The sequence below is a fragment of the Boeremia exigua genome (assembly GCF_020726555.1).
Source record: "Boeremia exigua strain MPI-SDFR-AT-0100 chromosome Unknown C7974scaffold_16, whole genome shotgun sequence".
NCBI lineage: Eukaryota > Fungi > Ascomycota > Dothideomycetes > Pleosporales > Didymellaceae > Boeremia > Boeremia exigua.
In genome coordinates, this window is record NW_025763533.1 from 442,134 (window position 1) to 465,904 (window position 23,771).

The following is a 23,771-nucleotide window of genomic DNA, read 5'->3' on the forward strand; positions in this document are numbered from 1 at the left end:
GATTGTCTTGAGCCGAAGACGACTAGAGATCGGATATGGCCGGGCATCTGATTCCTAAGCAAACAGCTCTGTGCGTTCGACCAGTTTGATCTAGAATATCGTCTCGAATTTGTCGGGCCACGGCTCGATCTGCAGACTGCGTTCCGGCATATGCTGGCCCATCCCGGTTAGTCGTGGTGATGACAGGTACACGGTAGATATCTAGCACAGCCCCGCTGCACGTATGCAGACAGTGCTTCCTGTTGTCCAAGACCTTGTGCATTGCTTGGGCGTTGTACCTCGTGCGATGTGTAATTAGGGGTCTCGGAAGTGACACGGAACCAGGAGCGCCAAAGGCCATTGGGTTTGTGCTTGGATGCAAGCGAGCAATCGGACATGCGTCCAAAGGTTGCTGTACATGCGGTGAGCATCTTTGCGTGTATCTAGCCGAACGCTGCTGTGCCGCAGATGACGCTGCAACGTGCAGGTGGCAATCAATGCACACGGAGAGCAGGGAGAGGAAAATTCGGGCGAGGAACCGGTGCATGCCCACTTATACTCAGATCCTTCGCGGAAACTCCAATTGTTGAGAACGTCTTAATACGTGAGCACCCCAGAGCTTTCGATCCAAGATTACCATTGTGAGTAGTTGGGTATGTGGGCAAAGCCGAAAACGATTGATCGATGCATGAAGCCCACGTGGTCCGGATTAAGTAAGCGCAACGAATGCGTTTCATGGGGTCGTACAATCCCTCCATTCTGTGCCCCAACCATCTCGCATCCAGGATCTTGCCCTGGTTCGTCCTACAACCTGTCTGCGGGGAGCCCATCAGTCTGATCGAAACGGATTGGCAGCCGTTTTTGCTGCCATTTGATCCATGTCTTCCCCGTCAGCATGCCGCCTGTCCAACAGCGCTATTCTATCGCCATCTTCCGTACGACACAGATCCCACTATTGACAACCTGAAGGTTTCTCCACAGGACTAAGTGCTCCCTCTGCCTTACATTGGACATGAGAGTAAAAGCCCTCTGTTCGAATTGAGCGACACTACAGCTCGGATGTGCAGGCGAGTAGCCACTTATGCATAGCCTGCAATGTTGTTATGATGCTGAGAACGTAACTCGGCAGGAGCTCCATCCGTGGCTGCCACCTGGGAAGACATGGGAGCAAGGGGTAATGCTCCGATGCATGCCACTGATTTTTGCAGCTCCTCCAAGCCCAGCTGTGCGACACAAGACACGAATCAGTGTTCAGCCTCGAGCTGTCTCCTCAAACTACGAATGCAGTGCAATATTTCGAGCTGCCGCCGTCACTGCAGCAAGCCTACGAACGCTTCAGGTGCGCGAAGAGACGTGTTAGCGGCTTGCCTTCCCAACGCTTGAGTGCAGTGCCGAGCCATACTGCCTAGTCCTCCGTTCTTGCCGGCGCACATGGCTCACGTTACCTTCTAAGGGGATAAATATCAAGATTGACTCGCATTGCATGTGTCCCGTATCACGATTTCCCTTCTAGTGCCGTGTTTCCTTTTCCAACCTGCTGGCTCTTTCCCTTTTGGCACGAGACGTCATCGCAACGGCAGTACCGTTTATCTAAGCCCGGGCCTCTTGAATACTACACCTTGTCACTCCGCCGGCCTTCACAATGGAGAAACACATCGAACTCCAGACCTTCGGTGGCGATGCGCTGCGAAATCGCCATGACAAGGATTCCCTCTCGGACGTCAAAGGTCAAGAGTTTGACCGTGATCGATATGAGCTGGCAAGAGTGGGTAAAGAGCAGGTGTTGAAGGTTTGTGCTCTTACATTAGGTGCGCACACAATGCTGATACTCACAGCGTCGCTTCGGCTTGGTTTCCATGACTGGTCTGTCCTGTGGTTTGATGTGTACATGGGAGAGTCTACTTGTGTAAGCTGCAATGTTCGCCTCAACTTGACCATGCTAACTTCAGAGCAGCATCTTCTTGACTGGCTTCCAAAAGTGAGCTGAGCCTACCAATTCTGATATATTTGTTTCTAATTCAACAGTGGCGGACCTGCTGGGCTCATCTACGGCTTCATACTTATCTGGCTCGGCAACTTCTCGGTCTTTATCTGTATCGGGGAGTTGGCAAGTGCTGTACCAACCGCAGGAGGTCAATACCATTGGGTATCCTTGCTTGCGCCAAGATCGAACAAGCGCTTCTTCAGCTACATCACCGGTACTTAAATCCCTTGGATTCTCCGTCATCATGTCGCGGCCCACTAACTAGCATAGGTTGGCTCACCGTTATAGGCTGGATTGCAGCTCTCACATCAGTGTGCTTCTTCGTCTCCGATCTGATCCTACAACTGGCGAGTCTGAACCACCCCGGCACATACGTACGAGAGAACTGGCATGCGACATTGCTCCTCTGGGCAGTACTAATACTTTGTGTCTTCATCAACGTTTTCGTCAGTGGAGCGCTGCCAACCATCGAAGTCGTTGTCCTCATTGTCCACGTCTTAGGATTCTTCGGAATCTTGGTGCCATTGGTGTACCTCACTCCTGCACACAACTCTGCAAAAGACGTTTTCACCACATTCCACAACAAAGGTCAATGGCCAACCCAGGCACTGGCTTTCTTCGTCGGCTTACAAGGCAATGCTTTGGCGTTCGTCGGAACCGACTCTGTCGTGCACGTAAGTATTGAAATTTATGCTTGAGCCACCTCTGACCCTTATAGATGTCCGAAGAAGTCAGAAACGCTAGTACCGACGTACCGCGCTCGATGCTCATGAGTCTCGGTATCAATGGAACTCTTGCCGTTGGACTACTCCTCGCTGTACTCTTCAGTGCGACAGGCCTCGAACAGCTGCTCATGGATGATTCGGCTTTGTCACCCTTCATCCGGATCTTTCAACAGGCTGTGGGCTCAGATTTGGGCGCTACTATCATGGTCTGTATCATCATTGCCTTGGAGTTCTGTAGCGCAATGGGCTGCCTGGCTGCAGCATCTCGCATGACCTGGTCCTTCGCGCGTGACAGAGGTCTCCCCTTCTCCCGCGCTCTCAGCATGGTAAGCTATCCATATTACAATGATCACAGAACTGATAGCTGACACTGTGCAGATTGACAAGCGCACTACGATCCCCGTGGTCGCCATCTTGGTCGTAACAGTGTTCGCTGCACTCCTCGCCCTTATTAACATAGGCAACAGCGCTGCTTTTAATGGAACCATTTCGCTCGTCCTTGAAGGGTTCTATCTTTCCTACCTGCTCGCAATCGGTCTTCTCCTCTGGCGTCGTGTGCGCGGTGATCTCGACAGCCAGAACGCTGAGCTAGCGATTTTCAGCTCTTCCCTACGTCACGACGAAGCCTACGACCGTAGTCTAACCTGGGGACCCTGGCGGCTCAAGGGTGCTCTAGGTGTTGCCAACAATGCAGTTGCGATATGCTATCTGCTGCTTATCATATTTTTCAGCTTCTGGCCCACACAAATGAACCCTACAGCTGAGATGATGAACTGGGCTGTTGTGGTTACTGGTGGCGTTGCAACATTCTCGGTCGTGTACTATGTCGTCTTCGCGAGGAAGAGTTACACTGGTCCAATTGTTGAGGTCGACCCTCATGTCCTGTGAGGCAGGTAGCCCAGGTTGAGAAGTATGGAGGCACCAGGGTGCTTAAAAACGGCAGCGGCCAGGGTGGAATGACTCTGGAGCTATACTGGTGGCTCCATCTGCGTCGCTAGTCTGATGGGATGATGGACGATGCACAGCTCGTGTTCAGCTGACCGTAGATTGTTACGTCTTTATATAATTAGGTAGTACGTAGATAATGAAGTCATGACTTAATGTCAGCCCCTATTGATACATTCTTGCAATACTGTTCATGATTCTGAAGACCACCGCATTGTTGAGATGGTTTGTGGTAGAGCAGGACCAAAGTGTTTCTTTTCATCACGTGCTCCTGCGAAGACGCGTCATTTGCGCTGATGATCATTGAATGTGCCTGACCGCGCACTCGTCGGTTGCCGACCCACCTCCGCCTGTCACCCTTTCCCGTGAAACTATTTTTAAACATTGTAATGTCTGTTTCCCTTTCACGGCGCTGAACCTGGTCGATTTCTTCGCATCGACACTCAAATGCACTGTCAAACAGTCCCGCTTGTGGAGCGTTGAGACGCTCACAGCACTATGACCACCGTCTTCTCTTCCCTCGTGCGACCGACGTTACTCAAACGACCTTCGACCGACGCGCACGAAGCCACTGGTACACGAACTACGTACCACAAGGATGCTGCAGAAGAGGCCGATCTCCGCAGCCTGAACGCCTCGTTGCAAGCCCTCACCGATATCTTCCCTGATGTGCAGCCCGAGGTGTTCCGCGAGATGCTGGCTTCCTTCAGTGAAGAAAGCAGGCTGCAGGTGATAACTGAAGCTCTGCTTAAGCATGGAGACAAGTGGGTACGAGGGCGCTATCGGATGCCGGCTGAGCGGGAGGAGCAAAGGGAGACTGCACACAAGTACAGGTTTCGTGAACAAGACACAGGGAAAGACACCCGAGGCAAGCCCTTGGTGCTTGAGGATACCTTTCGCTCGAAGCAATACAAGGAAGCGGCAAAGCAGGCGTTGTATCAGGAGTTCAAGGGTTTGAGTCACTCGACAATCAGGGCCGTTTTGGCAGAATATAATTGGAGTTATACACAGGCACGGCCCACGTTATTGGATCTGTCGAGCAAGAGTTGGAGGTCGAGCATCACGAATTTCCTCATGCGGCGAAAAGCGCCATCTGCGAAAGACCATCCGTTGGTACTGTGGACAACTACAGACTCGCGCACAGGTCACCGACGGATGCCGTTACTTGCTAAGACTAAAGATGATGAGCTGAACCGAGAACTGTATGAGAATCTCATTGTGCCCGAACTGGCTAAGAGACTAGATGCGCAACTACGAGAGGACTCCGAGCTAGCATGGAAGCTGCACGAAGAGGAGGCTGAGCGGGAGGGTGAGATGTACGACTGCGAGTGCTGTTTCATGCCCAACATGCTGGAACACATGTCCACCTGCAATAACGACGGTCACTACATCTGCTTCCGCTGCATTCAACATGCTATCAACGCTGCGCTTTACGATCAAGGCTGGGCACGTAACATCAACACCGAGCTCTGTACGCTCAAATGCATAGCACCCATGCCAGACGGAGACTGTCAGGGCTGTATTCCACTTGGCTTTGTCCACCGCGCGTTACTCGAAGGGAAAGACGGTGAAGATAACGTCAAGAAGCTTGACGAGCGATTCAACAACGAAGCACTGATCAAGTCGCAGCTGCCGCTGGCTCGGTGCCCATTTTGCTCCTACGCGGAGCTGGATGATTTTGCTCTACCGAATGCGAACTTACTCATGAACCTTCGCCTCAAACCTCGTCCGATTGTGTTGGCATCACTGGCATCCGTTCCGTTGCTCGAGCTTCTCTGCTATAAGGCTACACAGGTCATCGTTCTACTCTTAGTTCTACTCTATGCTACGCTCGCGATACTCTTCCGCATCCCGATCATCGCACCATTCCAATCCGCCCTCCGACGTATCCATCTCAAGCGCCGAGGTCTCCGTTTCCAATGTCTTTCACCGTCCTGCAGCCGCGCTTCCTGTCTCTCCTGTTCTGCGCCCTGGCATGACCCGCATACTTGCTACTCCTCCCAGCTCACATCTCTTCGTCTAACCCTCGAGCGCGCAACAACGGACGCGGTAAAACGCACCTGTCCGCAATGCAACCTTGGCTTTGTCAAGTCAGAGGGCTGCAACAAGCTTGTGTGTCTGTGCGGATATTCCATGTGCTATATCTGCCGGCAGGGGCTAGCGGACGAGGGTTATCATCACTTCTGTCAGCACTTTCGCGAGCGACCGGGAGAGACGTGTCGTGAGTGCAGCAAGTGCGACCTCTATCGTGTTGAGGATGAGGAGAGGGTAATGAAAAGGGCCAGGGATAGCGCTGAGGCTGAGTGGTGGGAGAGTCAGGGTGATGGCGCGCAGAAGGGCCTTAAGAATGAAGTCGGCAAGGGCAAGAGGAAGGGGGTGTTTGGGGCTGGGAAGAAAGACTGGGAAGGTTGGGTTGAAGGCGTACTCGAGACTTTTCTTGTGTGATTACGTGCATTTGTTATGGCGTCCGGATGGGCATGGCGAGGATATGATACCCAACACTAGCATTGTTTCTTCATCGCATACACAATGTTGTAATCACTATCTCTTATTACTTAATCGCAGCTCGTAATAGTATCTGAACACGACCTGTTATCGTATAGGTATATATGTGCATCCCTCGAGTAACGAGAGGTCTTGATCTACTTGTTTGTAGTTCTTTGTTGGTAAGCTGTAGCAGAATGATACGAGTGGCGAGAAGCTTGACACTGCTGCGAGGGGCTCTTTGAAAGATACGGGGCCATATGAAGGTCGCATGATAGAAGTGGGTTGGTTAGCGATTGTATTTGCGTTGAGTACCGTACTGTAGCAAAGCAGCGCTGCAGGCACGAACTAGAAAAAGTCGGATTGTCACACGCGAAGAAGCATGAATTCATATTGGTGTACATGATCTGGACGCTTCATCGGGCTCGGTACGCCACTTCTCAATAAACTTCGAAGTGGGCGTCAGTGGGCCTTTTCCCATTGATGTCGAGCACATCCTGTGGACAAGCACTCATGACAACCACGACATCCCTGAGCGCCTCAAATACTACATAGTCACCAGCTTTTGTCAGCGGCCCCTCGAAACTGACGCTTCTGATTGCGCCTTCTCCTTCGTGCGTAACAGGTATGTTCATGAACAAGTTGAAGGGGTCAGGGACCCTCCCTCCCATCCTGGTCTGTAGCCCTTGTAGGATTTCGCCTTCTTCCGAATCTCCAAGACTCGAAGCTAAGGTAGCCAGAGCGTCCCAGCAGTTGTCTGTGCAGCTCTGGTGGTATGTATCGACACCGAGCTCAGCGTACCGCCAGCGATCACAGGCTGCAATTAGAGTATCATGCACGCCTGGACTTGTATCCTCGACCATCTTCGCCAAGGGCGCGCGTTTCTGGCTAACAAGTGTATCACCGACGCGCGGTGTGAGCTTCAATAGCGTAGCACGACAGTGCGACATGGACATGTACTCCGGTGCGGCAGCGGCTCGGTTCGCAGCTGTGGAATAACGAGACGAGGAGACAGCAGAAGCAGCGGGATAGAGAGGCGCTTCGAGGCGAGATGAGGCAGTGCCTATAGAGACAGACGGTAGGGCAAAAATCCACGTGTCGACAACCTGATTGCCATGGGTATTGATGATCTTGATCTTTTCGCTGGCGCGCACAATCGTCGCTGTACCTTGGCGAGCAGGTACTGTCTGTGTGGGGGGCATGGCAGATGGATGGATTTCGAATGAAGGCCGGTTGATGGTACCTATGACTATTAGGAGATGAGGATACTACCGTGGTCGTACAAAGTCGAGCGTCAGGTTCATTCGTAGGTTCAGTTAAGCTAAGAGGTTTGGACCACAATCTTATAAGACTTTCCTCTCATCACGCGGCCGAAGGATGAAGTGGGATTTGTGAGCAGTGAGGGGAAGATAACCGTCAACTGATAAACAGGTTTGGCGAGGATGTACCTCCAACTCAGCTAGTAGAGAAATGACATGTATAGCAACGAGAGACTAAGCCTCTTTATCGTATTATGATTGTGTTTGGAAGGCTATATCCCGACAAGAAGCATGGACAGAGGAGCAGTGACGCGCCCTCGGGAATCGTTGGTGCGCTAGCACGTGCCATTCCCTTGCAGCTGGAACGGCCAGACAGGCATTCGCGCTCCGTCGCCCAAAATATCCCCACTGCGACTTGGCCTCCTATTCTCCACTCCCGTAGCATTCCTACCCGACCAACGAGATGGCGCTCGCTACAAAGACGCAGTCGCAAAACATCTTTGCGAAATTGAAGGCAAAGCCTGCGAACAAGGTACGGTTCCTTGTAGAGGAGGGGCGGTCAGTAATGGCTAACAACTGTAGATATGCTTCGACTGCGGCGCAAAGAACCCAACATGGAGCTCTGTACCTTTCGGTATCTACCTCTGTCTTGACTGCTCTTCGAACCATCGTAACATGGGAGTCCACATCTCCTTCGTCCGATCCACGAACCTCGATAGTACGTCAACCCCCTGCTAGATGCGCGAGACAGAGCTGACGGCAACAGTTTGGCAATGGGACCAGCTGCGTATCATGAAGGTCGGAGGTAACGAAAGCGCGACGAAGTATTTCCAATCGCACGGTGGCTCAGCAGCGCTCGCCAGCAAGGACTCAAAGGCCAAATACACTAGCAACGCGGCGACCAAGTACAAGGAAGAGCTGCAAAGGCGGTGCGCCGCAGACTCTAAGCTGTAGGTTTGCTCCAGTACACAACGGAAACGATCGCTTACGTTCCAATCCAGATACCCCGAAGAAGTCGTGATCACAGATGTCCCAGATGTTGCTGGCGGCAGCGAAAGCAACACTCCAGCCGGCGAGGACGATGACTTCTTCTCTTCTTGGGACAAGCCCGCAATCAAGCGCCCGTCGAATCCTCCCTCTCGAACCGGTACACCGCGTGCTCAGTCGCCTTTCCTCAAGCCTGGCGTCGCCGCTGGTAATGGCGCCGACCGCCCGAAGTCGCCTCTCGTTGCAGCCGAGAACACCACACCTGCGGTCGTAAAGCCCACAGTACGGAAGACCACAACGGGCGCCGTACCAAAGAAGAATATCTTGGGCGCGAAGAAGAAGGGCTTGGGAGCCAAGAAGGTGGTTCCTGCCGATGGTGGGTTAGACTTCGAGGCAGCTGAGCGCAAGGCAAGAGAAGAAGCAGAGCGTGTTGAGAAGCTTGGTTACGACCCAGATGCCGAGGCCGCCGAGACGGCAGCGACTGCGAAGCCCAAGGTTGCTGAAGCCTCGAACATCGCAGCTCCTACGCCAGTCTCGCCACCTCATGGCGGCTTCGGCTCTACAGCCAAGCCGGACCGTTGGGATGCAGACACCGAAAGACTGGGCATGGGCGTCGCACGTCTCGGGTTTGGGCAAGTCGGTGCCGGTAAGAAGGCAGCGCCAGCGAAGAAGGTCGGTGGCTTCGGCAGTGTCGGCAAGCCTGTCCAAGACGAGAGCCAGAAGTATGCACGCGAGAAGTTTGGCACACAAAAGTCCATCTCCAGCGACGAGTTCTTTGGGCGAAACAACTACGATCCTGCGGCTGGTGCACAGGCGAAGGAGCGATTGTCAGGTATGCCACAATTCTTGTTGACTAAACGTCCGACCACCCTACTGACAGATTACAGGATTTGAGGGTGCATCGGCCATCTCATCGAACGCATACTTCGGCCGTCCTGAAGATGACATCCCGGAGGACGACTACGGTGATCTCGAAGGTGCCGCTAAAGACTTCGTCCGTAAGTTCGGCATCACTGCTGGCGATGACCTCGAAAACCTGTCGAACCTACTAGGCGAAGGCGCCGGTAAACTTCAAGGCGCTATCCGCAACTACTTGAACTCGTAGACGGATTCTCTTGAATGGACAACAGCGAGGCGTTTGTTCAGTCTACAACATCGATGCCAAGGACATTCACCAATTCCGAGTACAACATGGAGCCATGGAGAGTACTGCCTTCATGATGTTTGAACTGGGAGAGTGCGGCAGCCCAGCAGGGTATCAAAGCAGTCCCAATGGTGGGCGCTGTAGGATGCGAGAGTGTGGTGTGGCGTAAGCATGGAGTCGCATGGTGGATCATCTGAACCCCTTTCTGATAGAGGGGATAAGAGGATAGACAAAGCAATATGCAATACCTTTAATGACTACCCAACCCATGTACTTCACTATTACTCTGTGAGGCCCGCAGATTCCCGAGAAGCACGTATCTCATGCTTGAGCCAGTCTTGAAAGTGTTGGGCGCCGACCTGTCAGCTATGCTTGTTAACGACTACTGTGTATAGTCGTGTTCATTTTGTTAGATGACCTCGGGATGGTTCTTTCGAGGGTCGAGGGAAAGTGGGTCCAGGGTCTTGGCGACTAAGCGGTGGGGCGCGAGGCGCCACTAAGAAAGATTTCGCTATCGATATGGTTCTCGCATTTCTCTGCAGAGCGTGCTACAACAGACTACCACGCCACCGACAACATGAAGACCCAGTGGAAGGATATCCCCGTTGTGCCTACGAGCCAGGAATTCTTGGACATTGTTTTGTCCAGGACTCAGAGGCGTCTCCCGACTCAGGTACGGACCCATCGCAACTTTTTGCAGGCGCATAGTACTTACACAGGCGCAGATTCGTGCAGGCTTCAAGATCAGCCGTATCCGAGCCTTCTACACCCGTAAGGTCAAGTACACCTCCGAGACCTTCACCGAGCGCCTCTCGCAAACGATCGAAGCCTTTCCTCGCCTTCAGGACATCCACCCGTTCCACCGCGACCTGCTCAACACCCTCTACGATGCCGACCACTTCCGCATTGCGCTCGGTCAACTGTCGACCGCAAAGTCGCTGATTGAGACTGTCTCGCGTGATTATGTTCGTCTTTTGAAGTACGGACAGTCGCTGTTCCAGTGCAAGCAGCTGAAGAAGGCGGCGTTGGGTCGCATGGCAACTATCTGCAAGAGGCTCAAGGACCCGCTTGTCTACCTTGAGCAGGTCAGGCAACATTTGGGCCGTCTACCCTCGATCGACCCCAACACTCGCACGCTTGTCATTTCTGGTTTCCCCAACGTTGGCAAGTCTTCGTTCTTGAAGAACATTTCGCGCGCGGATGTCGAGGTTCAGCCCTACGCTTTCACGACAAAGAGTCTTTACGTTGGTCACTTGTAAGTTCAAACATTCAACCTTGTCCAGAAAATCACTAACAAAATAAGCGATTACAAGATGCTGCGATTCCAGGCAGTCGACACACCCGGTATCCTTGACCACGCCCTCGAGGAGATGAACACCATCGAGCACCAGTCGATTTGTGCCATCGCCCATCTTCGCGCTCATATCCTCTACTTCATGGATCTCAGCGAGCAGTGCGGTTACTCTGTCGCTTCGCAGATCGCTCTGTTCAACAACATCAAGCCCCTCTTCGCCAACAAGCTGATCACAATTGTCATCAACAAGATCGATCTTATGCGCCCAAGCCAACTGGACGCAGAGACACAGGAACAGCTTCAAAGCATGCTAAAGTCGGGTGAAGTGGAGATGCTCGAGCTTTCCTGCAACACCCAAGAGGGTGTCATGCAAGTACGCAACCACGTTTGCGACCGTCTGATCGCTGCTCGCAATGCAGAGAAGCTGAAGGCCGGCACAAACAGCGCCGGCGAGCCTTCTGGTCGTCTTGGAGAATTGCTCCGCCGTATTCACGTTGCCCAGCCCCTTGGAGGTGTTACACGCGAGACCTCTATCCCAGAGGCAGTTCTCAACAAGAAGAAGTACGACAAGGATGACCCAGACAGGATCCTTCTCGAGCGCGATTTGGAGGAGCAGGAGGGTGGTGCTGGTGTCTACAACATTGATCTCCGCAAGAAGTACTTGCTCGAGAACGACGATTGGAAGAATGACCGCATTCCTGAGGTCTTCATGGGCCAGAATGTCTACGATTTCATCGATCCCGACATCGAGGCTAAGCTTGAGGCTCTGGAGGCCGAGGAAGAGAAGCTTGAGGCCGAGGGCTACTACGAATCTGAGGAGGACCTCGAAGATGCTGAAGAGGCCGACATTAGGTACAAGGCCGAGCTTATTCGCGAGAAGAGGCAACTCATCCGCAATGAGGCAAAGATGCGCAAGAGTCTGAAGAACAGGGCTGTCATCCCCAGAACAGCGAAGGCCGTCAAGCTGTCCAAGATGGAGTCCCATCTCGAGAGCCTTGGTCACGACACATCCAGGATTGCAGCTCGCGCCGAAGAGGCTCGTGGGCGCAGCCGATCCCGTGCTGCTGCTGATGGTGATGCCATGGAGATTGACAAGCCCATGAACGCCATTGAGAGGGCTAAGATGAGGGGCCGCAGCCAGAGCACCAACAGGAGAATGGATGGTGTTACGAACGAGGAGGCTGCGACGAAGGCAGAGAAGCTGGCCAAGCTGTCACAGAAGAAGATGAACAGGCACGCCAGGCAGGGTGAGGCCGATAGGCATACGACCGGATCTTTGATCAAGCACTTGGTAAGTCTGATGTTCCGACTCCGCGATCACTGCTGACATCTCTACAGACTGCTGGAAAGCGTGGTATCGGAAAGACAAACAGCCGATAAACGTCGTTGTTTGTACTGTCATTGTTTTGCGAACTGTCGTGGCGCGCGACAGGTAGAAAAATCATGGTTGGCGTTCAGGATGCATCAGATACCTACGCGCCGGTTTTTCACACCGGTGTAGTAATGCAATTTATATGTCCCAATGAAGGCACGTGGGCCAGTGAAACTGACAAACACATCGCAACTGAGTAGTGGGCTAGTAGCGATACCAATTTTGGATCCATGCCGCGATCGGAGGGTAAGAATAGGATCTGTGTGGCTGGAGGTTGAACTCGCTCAGCCTTGTTCGACCCCTGCCCAGCAGGACGTTGATTGGCTCGGAAAGAACCGCATTATCGAGGACCCTTGTTCGGGAGGCTGCATCTGACAGTCTGCGAAATTACAACCTGCAAACTTGTTGACTGTGACGAGCAAACGGACATGGCTGAATGTCTTTACTGATCGCAAAGCAATACAGTCAGTGCAGAGCTGTATCATCAAAAGAGCCATAAATTTCGCTGGACGTGAAGGAAGCGTCGATTTGTTCGGTCTTATGTCTCAGGCCAGCAATCAGTGTCCCCCCATGTCAATCCGCATTTTTCCAGGCCTGACCTAACCCCATACGCACGATGCTTATGGATGTGCCGTTACCTGAGTGGTGGGATCGTTTAATCGAATAAGCATGCAAACAGGAAATGACTTGCACGATCCACCTACCTTTGGGGGCTGGAGTTCCTTGGGCAGGCAGTGGTTGTACAGCCATATATTCTCACTCGCGTATAGCGGGTAGCGGGACGTATGAGCTCGTCCCGTCTGGAGGTTGCCTGGACCTTTTCTCAAACCACAGCGCTGGTTTCGAGCTTCGCCGCACGTATAGTTGCTGATTGCGCAACTCACGCCTCCTCCGCATTCTGCGACCTGCATAGAGAGGATCGCTATGGTGAATCTATCGACTAAGAGTCTCCTGGCTCTTGTTTGGGCCTGCGCTGCGCTTGCGACGCCGTGTAAGTCAGACAGGTCAGCGTAACGTGAGAGGGAGGACAATGTCTGATGTACTGTAGTAATCACCGAACCGGTATGGAGTCATGACCTTACAGCTCGTGATGATACGCCTTGTCCGGATACTGGGTACACATCAAGAAATGGGATGAAGTACGAGATACAGATGGAACGTCTATTACTTTCCTAACACTTCAACAGTTTTACGACATACTGCAATTCGAACAACGGTGGTAATGGTGCGTAGAGGTAAACCCGGCTCTGTTTCAACACTGGTTGACTAATACTTTGCAGATGCTATGGAAAGAAAGTGGTTCACATCTCCCTCCATGGCAGATTGCATGGAGCATTGTTCGCGATACTGGGGCAACAGCGAAGGTTGCTACGGCGTTGTATGGCGCGAAGACAACAAATGCTGGATACGCAACAGCAATACCACCGTGAGCGGCGTCAAACCTTCTACCGATAAAACACACTCCGCGCTCATAGCCGCCAACACGTACGCGAGAATCGACCCGACCTGCCCGGATACCGACTTGTCGACGCACACAATCGACGGCGTTCCGGGACTGGGATACACACTGCATTGTAACAAGGTCATTGGTGGTTACGACACATGTTGGTCTGGCTACCCAAAGCCATGTTGGGACTTGCAGCATGTCGACGGGGTCTTTATTGGGTTCTACCACACCAAGACTCTCGAGGAATGCGTACGGATATGCACAGATCAAAGCCCTCTGTGCAAGGGCGTATCCTGGAACCCCGATTACTCGATCGGTTTTGCAAATTGCTGGCCGAAGACGGGGTATGAAAATGCGATCAATACGCCTGCCGAAAAAGATGGAATCCTGCACTCCGTGACCATCACGTCCTTCGACAGCGTGGATGACAGCTGTCCATCAACTGAGACGTACTCCACAACCAATAACAACAACTTCGACATACACTGTGGCCAGGCGAATGACGGGACAAATCTCACCCAGGTCCACACGCAGAACGTTACGTCGTGCATGAACTCGTGCGCAACAACGGACAAATGTGTCGGTGTGGTATTCGACACGACGCTGCAAGACGGATTCAAGAACTGCTACCTGAAGAACACAACCAGCACAACCAGAACAACCAGCACAACCAGCAACAAGGCATCTGTAATGTATGCATCGCTATCTGGATCCAGCATTCCTTCCTCCTCCTCGACTTCCACAGCCGGCAACTCTACTTCCGGCTCCAACTCCAACTCCAATTCTTCGTCGTCCTCCAGCAGTGGAAGCAAGGCATGGATCGCCGGACCCGTAGTCGGAGGCGTCGTTGGTCTTGCCATCGTCGCCGGCGCAGCAATCTGGTGGCGCAGACGAAAGAGCAATGCCGAAGTGGGCGAGAAGCATGACGGCGTGCAGTACGATACCGTGCCTGGATATAGCCCTGGGCAAAATCCATATGGTGCAGAGCAGCAGACGGCATATGCTCACCCAATGAACGAGGCGGATCCAGGAGCAGTGAGGAACGAGTTACCTGAGACGACGAAGTACGCGCATCGTTCAGGGCATGAGGGGCTTCATGAGGCGCCGTGATTGGAATTCGACTTCGGCGTCGATTGACTGGAAAGCAGAGGCGCGGAATTGTTGAAGACGAGCCCATAGGCAATCACTTCAAACAATTGAGGCCATTTATTTAGTACAGCATAAGAGGCGTTATTAGCATGATACCAAAGCAGCTTGTAGTGTGTTGCAAAGACCAACCGCCTCTATCATCATCCTCTGATGTGGACCGATCTGCAATGCGAGACCTGACACTCGAAGGCTGAAAGCACTCTTGATGCTTCTCACTTTCCTTGATTTCTCTCGTCAGTCACCACTTCAATATACGTCTTAGAGGCGAGAGAAATGAGAGATAGCAACACTTCAATGTTCTCCACGAACCAGACTTCGTTTCTGTTCAGCTTGGTTTTGCTACATAGCTGCCAACCCTTCAATGATTACTTCTCATTTTCAAACTCAAGGCCGCTCTCCTCCCGCACAGTACCATACACACTCGGGATGTCACCTTTGTCCCCCAGGTGCTCCTTCACACCATCCAATCGTGCTCGCGCGACGTCAAGCCCCTTCACGCTGCTGCCGCTCGCGTCTGCAAGTGCCTTTGCATGTCTAGCGTCCTTGCGCGCAAGATCAATGTGGAAAAGTGGCTCATCCCGCTTATAGTAGTCACCCTCGAGCATGCGCTGTGAGTACGCTGTCCACGGTCCTGTAGCTCATCAGCACGCACTACGGTACTATATAGATAAATACGACGCACCTGGAAACATAGTCGAGATGAACTTATGCAAGTTGTCGACGCCCAGCCCGCTCTTCTCGGCCAACACATGGCCCTCGGACAGCTGGTTCACCATGTTTAGGATAAAAGTGTTGCCAATGACCTTCAGCAGAGTCGCGTTGCCAGCGGGCTGGTTCGAGAAATCGATGGTCACTCTCCCCATAACGCCATCAGTATACGGGAGGATTTTCTTCACGGCCTCCGCTTTCCCAGCAGTGACGCACACCAAGCTCCCCGCATCTGCCATCGCGGGCGCACCGAAGACCGGCATGCCGACGAACTCGGCGCCCGCGGCCGTGATGCGTGCCTCCAGAGCATTGGTCGTGTCTGGGTGCACGGTGCTGCAGTCTACAATGGTCTTTCCCTTGACGTCGGACTCCAGGATCGTGTCGACTGTAGCGTTGACGGCGGCGTCGTCGCCCACGCACATCAGGATGATGTCGCTGTCCTTCACGGCATCGCCAATTGTGGATGCGACTTTGGTTTTGTCGGTACCCAGCTTGGTGGAGAGAGCATCTGAACGCTGTTGGGTGCGGTTGTACAGGATCAATGGCTTGTCGAGGTTCCCTTTGGAAACGAGGTTGGCGCACATGCCCTACAGACATGTGGGTTAGCGAGTCATGGCCATGGTGTCGTTGTTTTTATGTTGCGGCCATTCAGGGTTGTTTTTAACGGCCATTTGCAGTATAGCTCCTAGCTTTTCGAAGGACAATATGAGCATGGCGTCTGAACAAGCGCGTGAAAATACGAGATTGAAAGTCACACGATGGTGAAATCTTCATCTGATTAGATTATCGACCGGGGGTACTTACTCTGCCCATGTTGCCGAGGCCGATCCATGAAAGTTGCGGAGCCATGTCGATGCTGTGATGAGTTGTAACTTTGCTGGCTGCGGAAGTCGGTGTGTATAGCTTTGAGATGCCAAGTACGTGTATTTATACTATGGCATACACCTTTATCTCCGTCCACTCATGGAGTCATATCCGGCTTTGTCATGATGGTGAAGCAGATGGGCCCAACAGGCCGGCATCGGTTATGACGCATCGTGCCTATCGATAAGAAAGTCGCCAAAGCTCCCGCCCTGCAGAAAACATGTGCGCGCGGCATTTCTGCACACCGCAATATCGCGCATTTTCCCATATACCCCTCGATGTGTTCAGAAGCTGAGCGATAGCATGAAGCATGGTCATTTGCAAAGCCCCTGTTTGGGGCTTGGGGCGGGTTTCGACGAAGGTGAGTGATGCTGAAGAGACGAATACTCACTCCCCACACTCGATTGTTGCACAGGCACTGACGTCCAAATAGCTCCCCAGGCTCGATAGCACGAGCAACGTCGCCGAAAAAACCTTCACCTCTCGCCTGCACACCACGGCGTGCCTCAATGCCTTGAATATCCGCCGGGCGTCGAGTCTTGCTAAGGAAAAGCAGCGCGCTGAACGCGATCAATTGACTCGCCTACTCAAAGAGTCTGACGCCAAACGCGACGCAAGGAACTATATTAAGCATTTTGATGTCGCCAAGAAGGCGCCTGTGGACGCTCCACCAAAGACCAGGCAGGCTGTGAGTGCTACATTCCATGAGGATCCAGCCACAGCGCTCACGGGTGTCAATCTCGGCAACCTATACGAGCACACCATCTTCACACGCGAACAACCGCCCGGGGATGGATTTGGAGAGAGTATAGAAGAGCCCATTCATCTTGCACTGGTGAAGATACGGCAGCCACAGGCCCTCGACGACGCTACCCTGGGCGGCATCGCGTTGACGCTGAGTCAACTAGCCCAGCTGGGATTGAGTACAGCAGTGGTACTGGACTGCGATGACGACGCTTCCTGCGACACAGCGCACGCGCGACCGCCCTTAGAGCAGACAATTAGAAGGCAGGCAACACGCATGGTCGCTGCGCTGCAGCGATACCACGAGCCTGGTGCTTTGCTGGTCGAGCATGCACTCAGTTACGCAAGCCTGGGTCAAGATGGGCTAAGCACAGCACATGTGCGGGGAGATGTAGAAGTCAAAGACAACTATCTCCTCTTCCCGCCGATCGACGACGGTATCATACCTGTCATCCCGCCGTTGGCGTATGACACAGACCTAAAGAGGGTAACCGTCCTGGCAGACGACGTGGTTCTGGCCTTGGTTCGAGAGTTTGCTGGTCTCGCAGGCGGTTCCAGTAGCATCAAAAGCAACACACATAGTCGTCAAGACGTGTATGAGCGGCCAATCCTCGACCGCGTCATCATCTTAGACCCTCTGGGCGGTATCCCATCCCAGAACAGGGCAGATGGCGCACATGTCTTCGTCAATCTTGAAGCAGAATACCGGCACATCAAAGAGGAACTAGCAACAGTCGCGTCGGATGCAAAATCTGTTGACGTCGAACGGAAATCAACGTCACTCAGTAGCGAGAATCCACTCTCAAAATTTGTCGAAGGTGAAGTTGCGCCGCTGCCTGGGCCTCCAGCAACCCGCATGAGCGACATATCGCCACCCGACCGACATATAAAGAATCTTGATGTGGTCGAACGAGCATTGAAGCTGCTCCCACCGTCGTCCTCAGGCCTGATCCTCACTCCGATTGAAGCAGCTACCGAGTCCCTTCCTGCACCCGACGAGTCTGGACGTGGTTCAAAGCCGTCGCCGAATCCACTAATTCACAACGTCTTGACCGACAAGCCCATGGTGTCGTCTTCTCTCCCAACGTCTCCAGCAAGCCGTCTTCATGGTCTGCACGCTTCAAGACCATCGACTTTTCTCAAGAAGGGTATCCCTCTGACCATGATTCCCGATCCACGGGTCTGCGGGCCCTGGCAACCACCATCCACCGGCTACCCCAGTATTGACCTTGGCAATGACCCGCGTATCAACCTACCCAAGCTCGTGGACCTCATTAACGACTCTTTCCGCCGCAAACTAGACCCGAAGGACTATTTGGCGCGCATTCACGGCCGAGTAGCTGGCATAATCATCGCCGGTGATTATGAGGGTGGCGCGATATGTACTTGGGAAACGCCTTCGACACTTCGCCGGCACGAATTTGGCTCTACTGCCGAGTCAAACGACGTGGAATCCCCTCACTGGGTTCCTTACCTCGACAAATTCGCCGTTCTGACATCCTCACAAGGCTCAGGCGGTGTGAGCGACATCGTCTGGGCCGCGCTAGTACGCACGTGTTTCCCGCGCGGCGTGGTGTGGAGGAGTCGAACGAGCAACCCTGTGAACAAGTGGTATCAAGAGCGGAGCACGGGAATGTGGAATTTGCCCGGTGGAAACTGGACTATGTTTTGGACAGTGGAAGGGGTCACCGCTGGGTGGGGAGGCATCGAGGGTAGACCACAGGAGATGAAGAGGTGGGATGCGTACATTGATGTGTGCTCCGGTATTGAGCCGAGTTGGATGGATGGAAAGAAGCAGCTCGATTAACATCATAGCATGATATGAATCACGATCAAGCCTAGCGATCATCAAACATGAGCCAATATCTTATGACAAGGCAGCAACATTTGCGTCACTCCTTGACGCGACCAGCAAAGATATCAATAACCCCTTGCTAAGCCCGTGTGTGCTGGGAGGACCGTGCACAGGGTGGAACGGGATTGACGAACTCCGTCCCGGCCTGCTTACTCTCGAGCGAACTGCGACTCTGACAGCCCCACGGTCTTCCCTACCGAACGCAGCATGGAAGCCGCCGACGCCAGACAGGGCTCGGCGCCTTATGGAAGAGCTTGCACAAATTGTGTGAAAGCGAAGTGCCGGTGTATTGTGCGAGACGCAGGCACCTGTTCAAGGTAGGTAAAGCTGGATACTAGTTCATTGACTGTAGTATTATGTTTCAGGCGATCATATTCGTACCTTTGAAACGAAAACTTGGGTCCATTATATGAGCATATAGACTCTTTACTCCCTCAGTTGTCTGGTGGTTCCATAAGCGACCAGGTCTAACAAAACGGCAGATGTCAGCGGCTCAAAAAGGACTGTCAACCGTCTACGACAGTGCGTGGACAAGGCGCAAAGCGCAATGCAGCTTCAAAAAATTCGGCACTCGAGGAGAAACTCGACGATATCGTGACCCTGCTTCGAAGTCAGACAGGCGCACACCATGGGCGGTCAGCAGACACCATTCCAACTCCCAGCTCGACTGGGCTTTCACCTGGGAGTGACTTGCTTGAAGATTCTAGAGACCAAGATTTGACCGAAGAAGAGTACATCAACTTTCGTGAACATCTTTTGCCGGATTTCCCGTTAGTAAACGCCCCACCAAACTACACAGCAGCCGAGCTGCAGAAGAAAAAGCCCGTCTTTGCGTTGGCAGTGAAAGTGATGACCACGCGAGTAGCCTCCAAGCAGTTAGCCCTAGGCAAGAAGCTTAGAGAAATACTTGCGCAGAAGATCTTAGTTGAAGGCGAGCGAAGTCTTCCTCTATTGCTGAGTTTGCTCACTTCTATAGCATGGTAAGAAGTCAGCCCGGTTATAGATACTGTAGTATTCATGACTTACACCAGGTCCCTATCTTTCACACACGGGAAGCCCTTCCTGGGAGCCATGATGGGCCTGGCTCGGCCTCTCATAAGCGATTTGAAATTAGATCGGGGTTCTACTTCAGCTCGATGTCCCGGCGTACAACCTCCTCATATTGGGGACGCCAATAACGAAGAAAGTGTCACACAAACGAATGCAGGACGACGGGCCTACGTTGCTTGTTTCGCACTAAGTGCAATGTAAGTCACCTCGATATCCCCTTCGATCTAAGCTAAGTTTGAAAGTGTATCCACTACCATGAAGTATGATGCCATGCGCTGGTCCTCACAGTTGGACTCTGCTTGCTCCATTCTGTCTGCACACAGCGAAGTTGAAGGCGACCAGATCCTTGTTGCTCTTGCTCGCCTCGCAAAAGTGGCACTCGACGCAGGGGACATCTATCGGCAAGTGTCAGAGGACTCGGAAACCACTGTACATCCCGCATTCTCGATAGCCCCTTTGAAGAGCTCTCTCAGTCAAACCAAGGACACGCTGAACTCTGAACAGCTACAGCACAGTAAGCTCCACAAACTCCTATGTTGATTGATTGCTCAACCATGGTTAGGCTCAGTAGTAACATACATATATGCTGCAGAAGCTGCAATCTACGAACTAGCTCTTCTCCAGCCACCGACTCCGCTCATGCGCTACTGCGATCACAACCTAAAGCGGATCGAATACCTCACCGGCTTGCTGCAGACCTGCAAAGGATGCACAGAACACTTTCTTGCTTTCGATCTAAGACACATCACTGCGCCTATGATGATCGTGTTTGGCTACAGTATGAAGCTCTGCTATTCTCTGCTCACTTTGCAGATCAGCGGCTGGGACACGGCAATGGCGCGCATGACATTAGATCCCGCTACGTGTTTCGAGCGTGCAATTGACCACTGCGAACAGACAAACAATGCTTTGAAATTTGAAACGGGCGAAGATAGCATCTTCAAGCAGGCAGCAGAAACGATGCGTAGCTCTGCCTCACAATGGAGACTGCCTACGGAGCGACGCGACCCATCACTCGGACTAGATGCATTTGCTTCTGGTGCGGATTTTGGTCTAGTCGATTTGCCCTCGTTGGAGTTCTCTGAGGATTTTTGGCTGAACACTAACTGCAACTTTTGAAAGCCGGGACCGGGTTTCGGGATTGGATTTGTCTCCTACACCTTTCTGCACTCTTCAGTACAGGCATTATACTCAACGGAATTCACACTCCACGGAATTCGAGTAGAGTTGTTGCCTGTCTCAGCATGCCTATAAACTTAGACTAATTCCATTGTTGTTTGCTACCACAATACCCAACTGTGCCATTCCGTTCATTGCCCGACTCAGCACATCCCAACAGCACAGATGCAGCCCGCTTCAGATGTCAAAGTAGAGCGTGACGAGATCAAATCTGACCATCAGGATGAGCGGATATACCTTGAAGGCTTCCGTCTCGCCATCGTCCTAGCTAGCGTGACTCTTGTAACCTTCTTGGTTCTACTGGATACATCGATCCTCGGTACAGTAAGTCCACGACAGACAACAGGTCCAATATGGAGTACTTATGCGTACAGGCCATCCCTCGTATTACTACTGAATTCCACTCGCTTTCTGACGTTGGTTGGTACATCGGCGCATACAACCTAACTGCGTATGTCCGCCCAAGTACTGGTGTCTCAACGACACCGCTGACCAAACACAAGTGCAACCCTGCAGCCATTGTCGGGCAAACTGTACTCTAAGTTCAGCAACAAAGTAACTCTTTGAACTGTCCGCAAATTTTACGCCGTCTCACTATCTGCAGTACACTTACCTCACCTTCACAATGGTCTTCGAAATCGGCTCATTGGTATGCGGTCTTGCCAAATCCTCCTCGATCTTCATCTGCGGCCGCGTCATCGCCGGTCTGGGCGCTGCCGGCCTCTTCAACGGCGCTCTCACAATCATTTCCAGCTCTGTCCCGCTCGACAAAAGCCCGATATATACAGGCATACTTGCTGGTATCACACAGCTCGGGATCGTTGCTGGGCCGCTCATCGGCGGTGCACTGACTGAGCACGTAAGCTGGCGGTGGTGTTTCTACATCAATTTGCCGGTAGGCGGGGCGGCGGCAGCGGTGTTATTTATGTTTATCACAGTCCCCGAGATCGTACAGAAAGAGCCACTATCGGCGGCGTTGATCTTAAAGGTCTTACCGGAACTTGATCTGATAGGTTTCGCGCTCTTTGCACCTACTGCGACTATGTTTCTCATGGCTTTGCAATTCGGCAGCGGCAACACGTACGCCTGGAATAGCGCGACAGTTATCGGGTTGTTTTGTGGCTCTGGCGTCGCAGCCTTGATCTTCATCGGTTGGGAGTTCAGGGTGGGCGATCGGGCTATGATACCTGGCAGTATGCTCCGGAAGCGCATCGTGTGGACTAGTTGCATCTTCGGTGCGGCCCTCATGTGCTGCAACATTATCTCCAGCAATTGGCTACCGACATATTTTCAGGCTGTAAAGGGTGAAGGGCCAACGTTGAGTGGCATTCATATACTACCGAGCGTTCTCGGTGCTTTACTGACCATTATCGTTACGGGGGCTGCAAGTAAGCATGCTTTGGAATTATCAGAAGACGGGTGTCACTAACTATAATAGTCTCAAGATTAGGATACTACCTTCCTTGGGGTTTCTTCTGCGGTCTCGTCACTGCAATTGGAGCAGGTCTCATTTCCATGTGGACGCCTACAACGAGCACGGCTCGGTGGGTTGGATACCAGATCCTGTTCGGAGCCGGTCGAGGAGCTGGCATGCAAGTCGTAAGTGTCTGACATCTTGTTGAGATTGAGTCTCGTGGAGGGTTATGATGGTTGTTATTGACGTGCCACAGCCTATCATTGCCGCCCAAAATGCCGTGCCAGCAGCTCAAATACCCATTGCAATGGCCACACTCATCTTCTTCCAGAACTTCAGCGTTTCAATCGCCGCTGTTGTCAGCAACACAATATTTTCTCAGACGTTGGCTGCTACGATACCAAAGTATGCACCTTCAGTATCGCCAGCTGCAGCGTTAGAAGCCGGTTCTGGTGCTAGCGCCGTTCGAGACATCATACCCATTGGCCATGCAGACGAACTCGATGGTCTACTGAGAGCGTACTCCGAAAGCTTGCGAAATATTTTCTATCTTTTGGCCGGACTTGCCGTATTGGCGACTGTGGCCAGCTCTGGGATGGGTTTGAAAGATGTCCGCAAAAAGCCTCAGAGCCAGGGTTCGAAGACGTCAATGTCAAAAGACGGCAGCCAAGTGTAGACTTGCGCTACGTGGCCTTAATTTGAGAATTGTCTGGCTGGGGGTTGTAAGCTTGAAGGTGGGCTCAGAGATGTTTGAGGTTGTTCAGGATCGAGCGTGGTGACGCTATAAGCGGCCGCGGACAAGATTCACTGAATCTTAGCATCGAGCACGTCGAGGACAGGCATTGACGATGACAATGTCGGATTGCAAGTTCAGCCGCATAAGCCCCAGTTTGCGGACGCGGGAAGATGCGGGGTCATCTAGCGCCTGTCAAGGCAGGGCAACAGGTGTTCACAGGGGAGATGCGTAGAAGATTTGTAGTATGTTTGGAGCAATATCAAGAGATTGAATTGATCGAACAGCTTTCCTAGCCTGTCGGGCAGGGCGCCTTGAAATGGACGCTGAATTGTCCAATGAGCAGGGTTTCAAGTGCTTGAGAGTCAGTCGTGTCTGCACAGACTGGTAAGAGGACACTCGATGCCCCAACTCGAGCCAAGACCGCGGAGACTTTGACGCGCTCCCCGTGGAGA

The 23,771-nt window shown here is 52.6% G+C and overlaps 11 protein-coding genes across 11 annotated transcripts; 8 read left to right on the plus strand and 3 right to left on the minus strand.

The window, feature by feature from the left end:
• On the minus strand, positions 1 to 750 carry C7974DRAFT_406643 (uncharacterized protein). The gene has a single exon (XM_046143163.1). It carries the CDS (start codon positions 524 to 526, stop codon positions 23 to 25), a length of 504 nt encoding a protein of 167 aa, XP_045990977.1. The 5' UTR covers positions 527 to 750; the 3' UTR covers positions 1 to 22.
• A 730-nt stretch (positions 751 to 1,480) lies between these two features.
• Positions 1,481 to 3,801, plus strand: C7974DRAFT_87844 (amino acid/polyamine transporter I). Its single transcript, XM_046147436.1, has 7 exons — positions 1,481 to 1,768; positions 1,815 to 1,885; positions 1,934 to 1,957; positions 2,005 to 2,177; positions 2,234 to 2,637; positions 2,682 to 3,014; positions 3,067 to 3,801. Exons 1-7 carry the CDS (start codon positions 1,622 to 1,624, stop codon positions 3,574 to 3,576), a joined length of 1,662 nt encoding a protein of 553 aa, XP_045990978.1. The 5' UTR covers positions 1,481 to 1,621; the 3' UTR covers positions 3,577 to 3,801.
• Position 3,802: 1 nt separating this feature from the next.
• On the plus strand, positions 3,803 to 6,222 carry C7974DRAFT_406651 (uncharacterized protein). The gene has a single exon (XM_046143164.1). The coding sequence runs from the start codon at positions 4,132 to 4,134 to the stop codon at positions 6,076 to 6,078; it is 1,947 nt and encodes a 648-aa protein (XP_045990979.1). The 5' UTR covers positions 3,803 to 4,131; the 3' UTR covers positions 6,079 to 6,222.
• Positions 6,223 to 6,291: 69 nt separating this feature from the next.
• On the minus strand, positions 6,292 to 7,656 carry C7974DRAFT_406652 (uncharacterized protein). Its single transcript, XM_046143165.1, has one exon. The coding sequence runs from the start codon at positions 7,317 to 7,319 to the stop codon at positions 6,558 to 6,560; it is 762 nt and encodes a 253-aa protein (XP_045990980.1). The 5' UTR covers positions 7,320 to 7,656; the 3' UTR covers positions 6,292 to 6,557.
• Positions 7,657 to 7,669: 13 nt separating this feature from the next.
• On the plus strand, positions 7,670 to 9,573 carry C7974DRAFT_87950 (arf GTPase activating protein). The gene is made up of 5 exons (XM_046147437.1): positions 7,670 to 7,908; positions 7,959 to 8,094; positions 8,143 to 8,326; positions 8,378 to 9,195; positions 9,251 to 9,573. Exons 1-5 carry the CDS (start codon positions 7,840 to 7,842, stop codon positions 9,466 to 9,468), a joined length of 1,425 nt encoding a protein of 474 aa, XP_045990981.1. The 5' UTR covers positions 7,670 to 7,839; the 3' UTR covers positions 9,469 to 9,573.
• A 477-nt stretch (positions 9,574 to 10,050) lies between these two features.
• On the plus strand, positions 10,051 to 12,354 carry C7974DRAFT_406657 (nucleolar GTP-binding protein 1). Its single transcript, XM_046143166.1, has 4 exons — positions 10,051 to 10,180; positions 10,233 to 10,762; positions 10,811 to 12,092; positions 12,140 to 12,354. The coding sequence occupies exons 1-4, from the start codon at positions 10,085 to 10,087 to the stop codon at positions 12,179 to 12,181; spliced, it is 1,950 nt and encodes a 649-aa protein (XP_045990982.1). The 5' UTR covers positions 10,051 to 10,084; the 3' UTR covers positions 12,182 to 12,354.
• A 469-nt stretch (positions 12,355 to 12,823) lies between these two features.
• Positions 12,824 to 15,051, plus strand: C7974DRAFT_87962 (uncharacterized protein). Its single transcript, XM_046147438.1, has 4 exons — positions 12,824 to 13,164; positions 13,222 to 13,312; positions 13,361 to 13,398; positions 13,454 to 15,051. The coding sequence occupies exons 1-4, from the start codon at positions 13,098 to 13,100 to the stop codon at positions 14,728 to 14,730; spliced, it is 1,473 nt and encodes a 490-aa protein (XP_045990983.1). The 5' UTR covers positions 12,824 to 13,097; the 3' UTR covers positions 14,731 to 15,051.
• Positions 15,052 to 15,134: 83 nt separating this feature from the next.
• Positions 15,135 to 16,326, minus strand: C7974DRAFT_323837 (NAD binding domain of 6-phosphogluconate dehydrogenase-domain-containing protein; the record flags this gene model as incomplete). The annotated part of the gene is made up of 3 exons (XM_046138927.1): positions 15,135 to 15,400; positions 15,452 to 16,064; positions 16,282 to 16,326. The coding sequence occupies 3 exons, from the start codon at positions 16,324 to 16,326 to the stop codon at positions 15,135 to 15,137; spliced, it is 924 nt and encodes a 307-aa protein (XP_045990984.1).
• Positions 16,327 to 16,464: 138 nt separating this feature from the next.
• Positions 16,465 to 19,064, plus strand: C7974DRAFT_347048 (mitochondrial amino-acid acetyltransferase). Its single transcript, XM_046139390.1, has 2 exons — positions 16,465 to 16,702; positions 16,775 to 19,064. The coding sequence occupies exons 1-2, from the start codon at positions 16,652 to 16,654 to the stop codon at positions 18,890 to 18,892; spliced, it is 2,169 nt and encodes a 722-aa protein (XP_045990985.1). The 5' UTR covers positions 16,465 to 16,651; the 3' UTR covers positions 18,893 to 19,064.
• Positions 19,065 to 19,957: 893 nt separating this feature from the next.
• Positions 19,958 to 21,109, plus strand: C7974DRAFT_324038 (uncharacterized protein; the record flags this gene model as incomplete). Its single annotated transcript, XM_046138938.1, has 3 exons — positions 19,958 to 20,187; positions 20,233 to 20,504; positions 20,553 to 21,109. The coding sequence occupies 3 exons, from the start codon at positions 19,958 to 19,960 to the stop codon at positions 21,107 to 21,109; spliced, it is 1,059 nt and encodes a 352-aa protein (XP_045990986.1).
• Positions 21,110 to 21,334: 225 nt separating this feature from the next.
• C7974DRAFT_370204 (efflux pump protein) lies at positions 21,335 to 23,587 on the plus strand (the record flags this gene model as incomplete). The annotated part of the gene is made up of 6 exons (XM_046139962.1): positions 21,335 to 21,493; positions 21,544 to 21,620; positions 21,673 to 21,724; positions 21,774 to 22,557; positions 22,608 to 22,768; positions 22,840 to 23,587. 6 exons carry the CDS (start codon positions 21,335 to 21,337, stop codon positions 23,257 to 23,259), a joined length of 1,653 nt encoding a protein of 550 aa, XP_045990987.1. The 3' UTR covers positions 23,260 to 23,587.
• Positions 23,588 to 23,771: the final 184 nt, after the last annotated feature.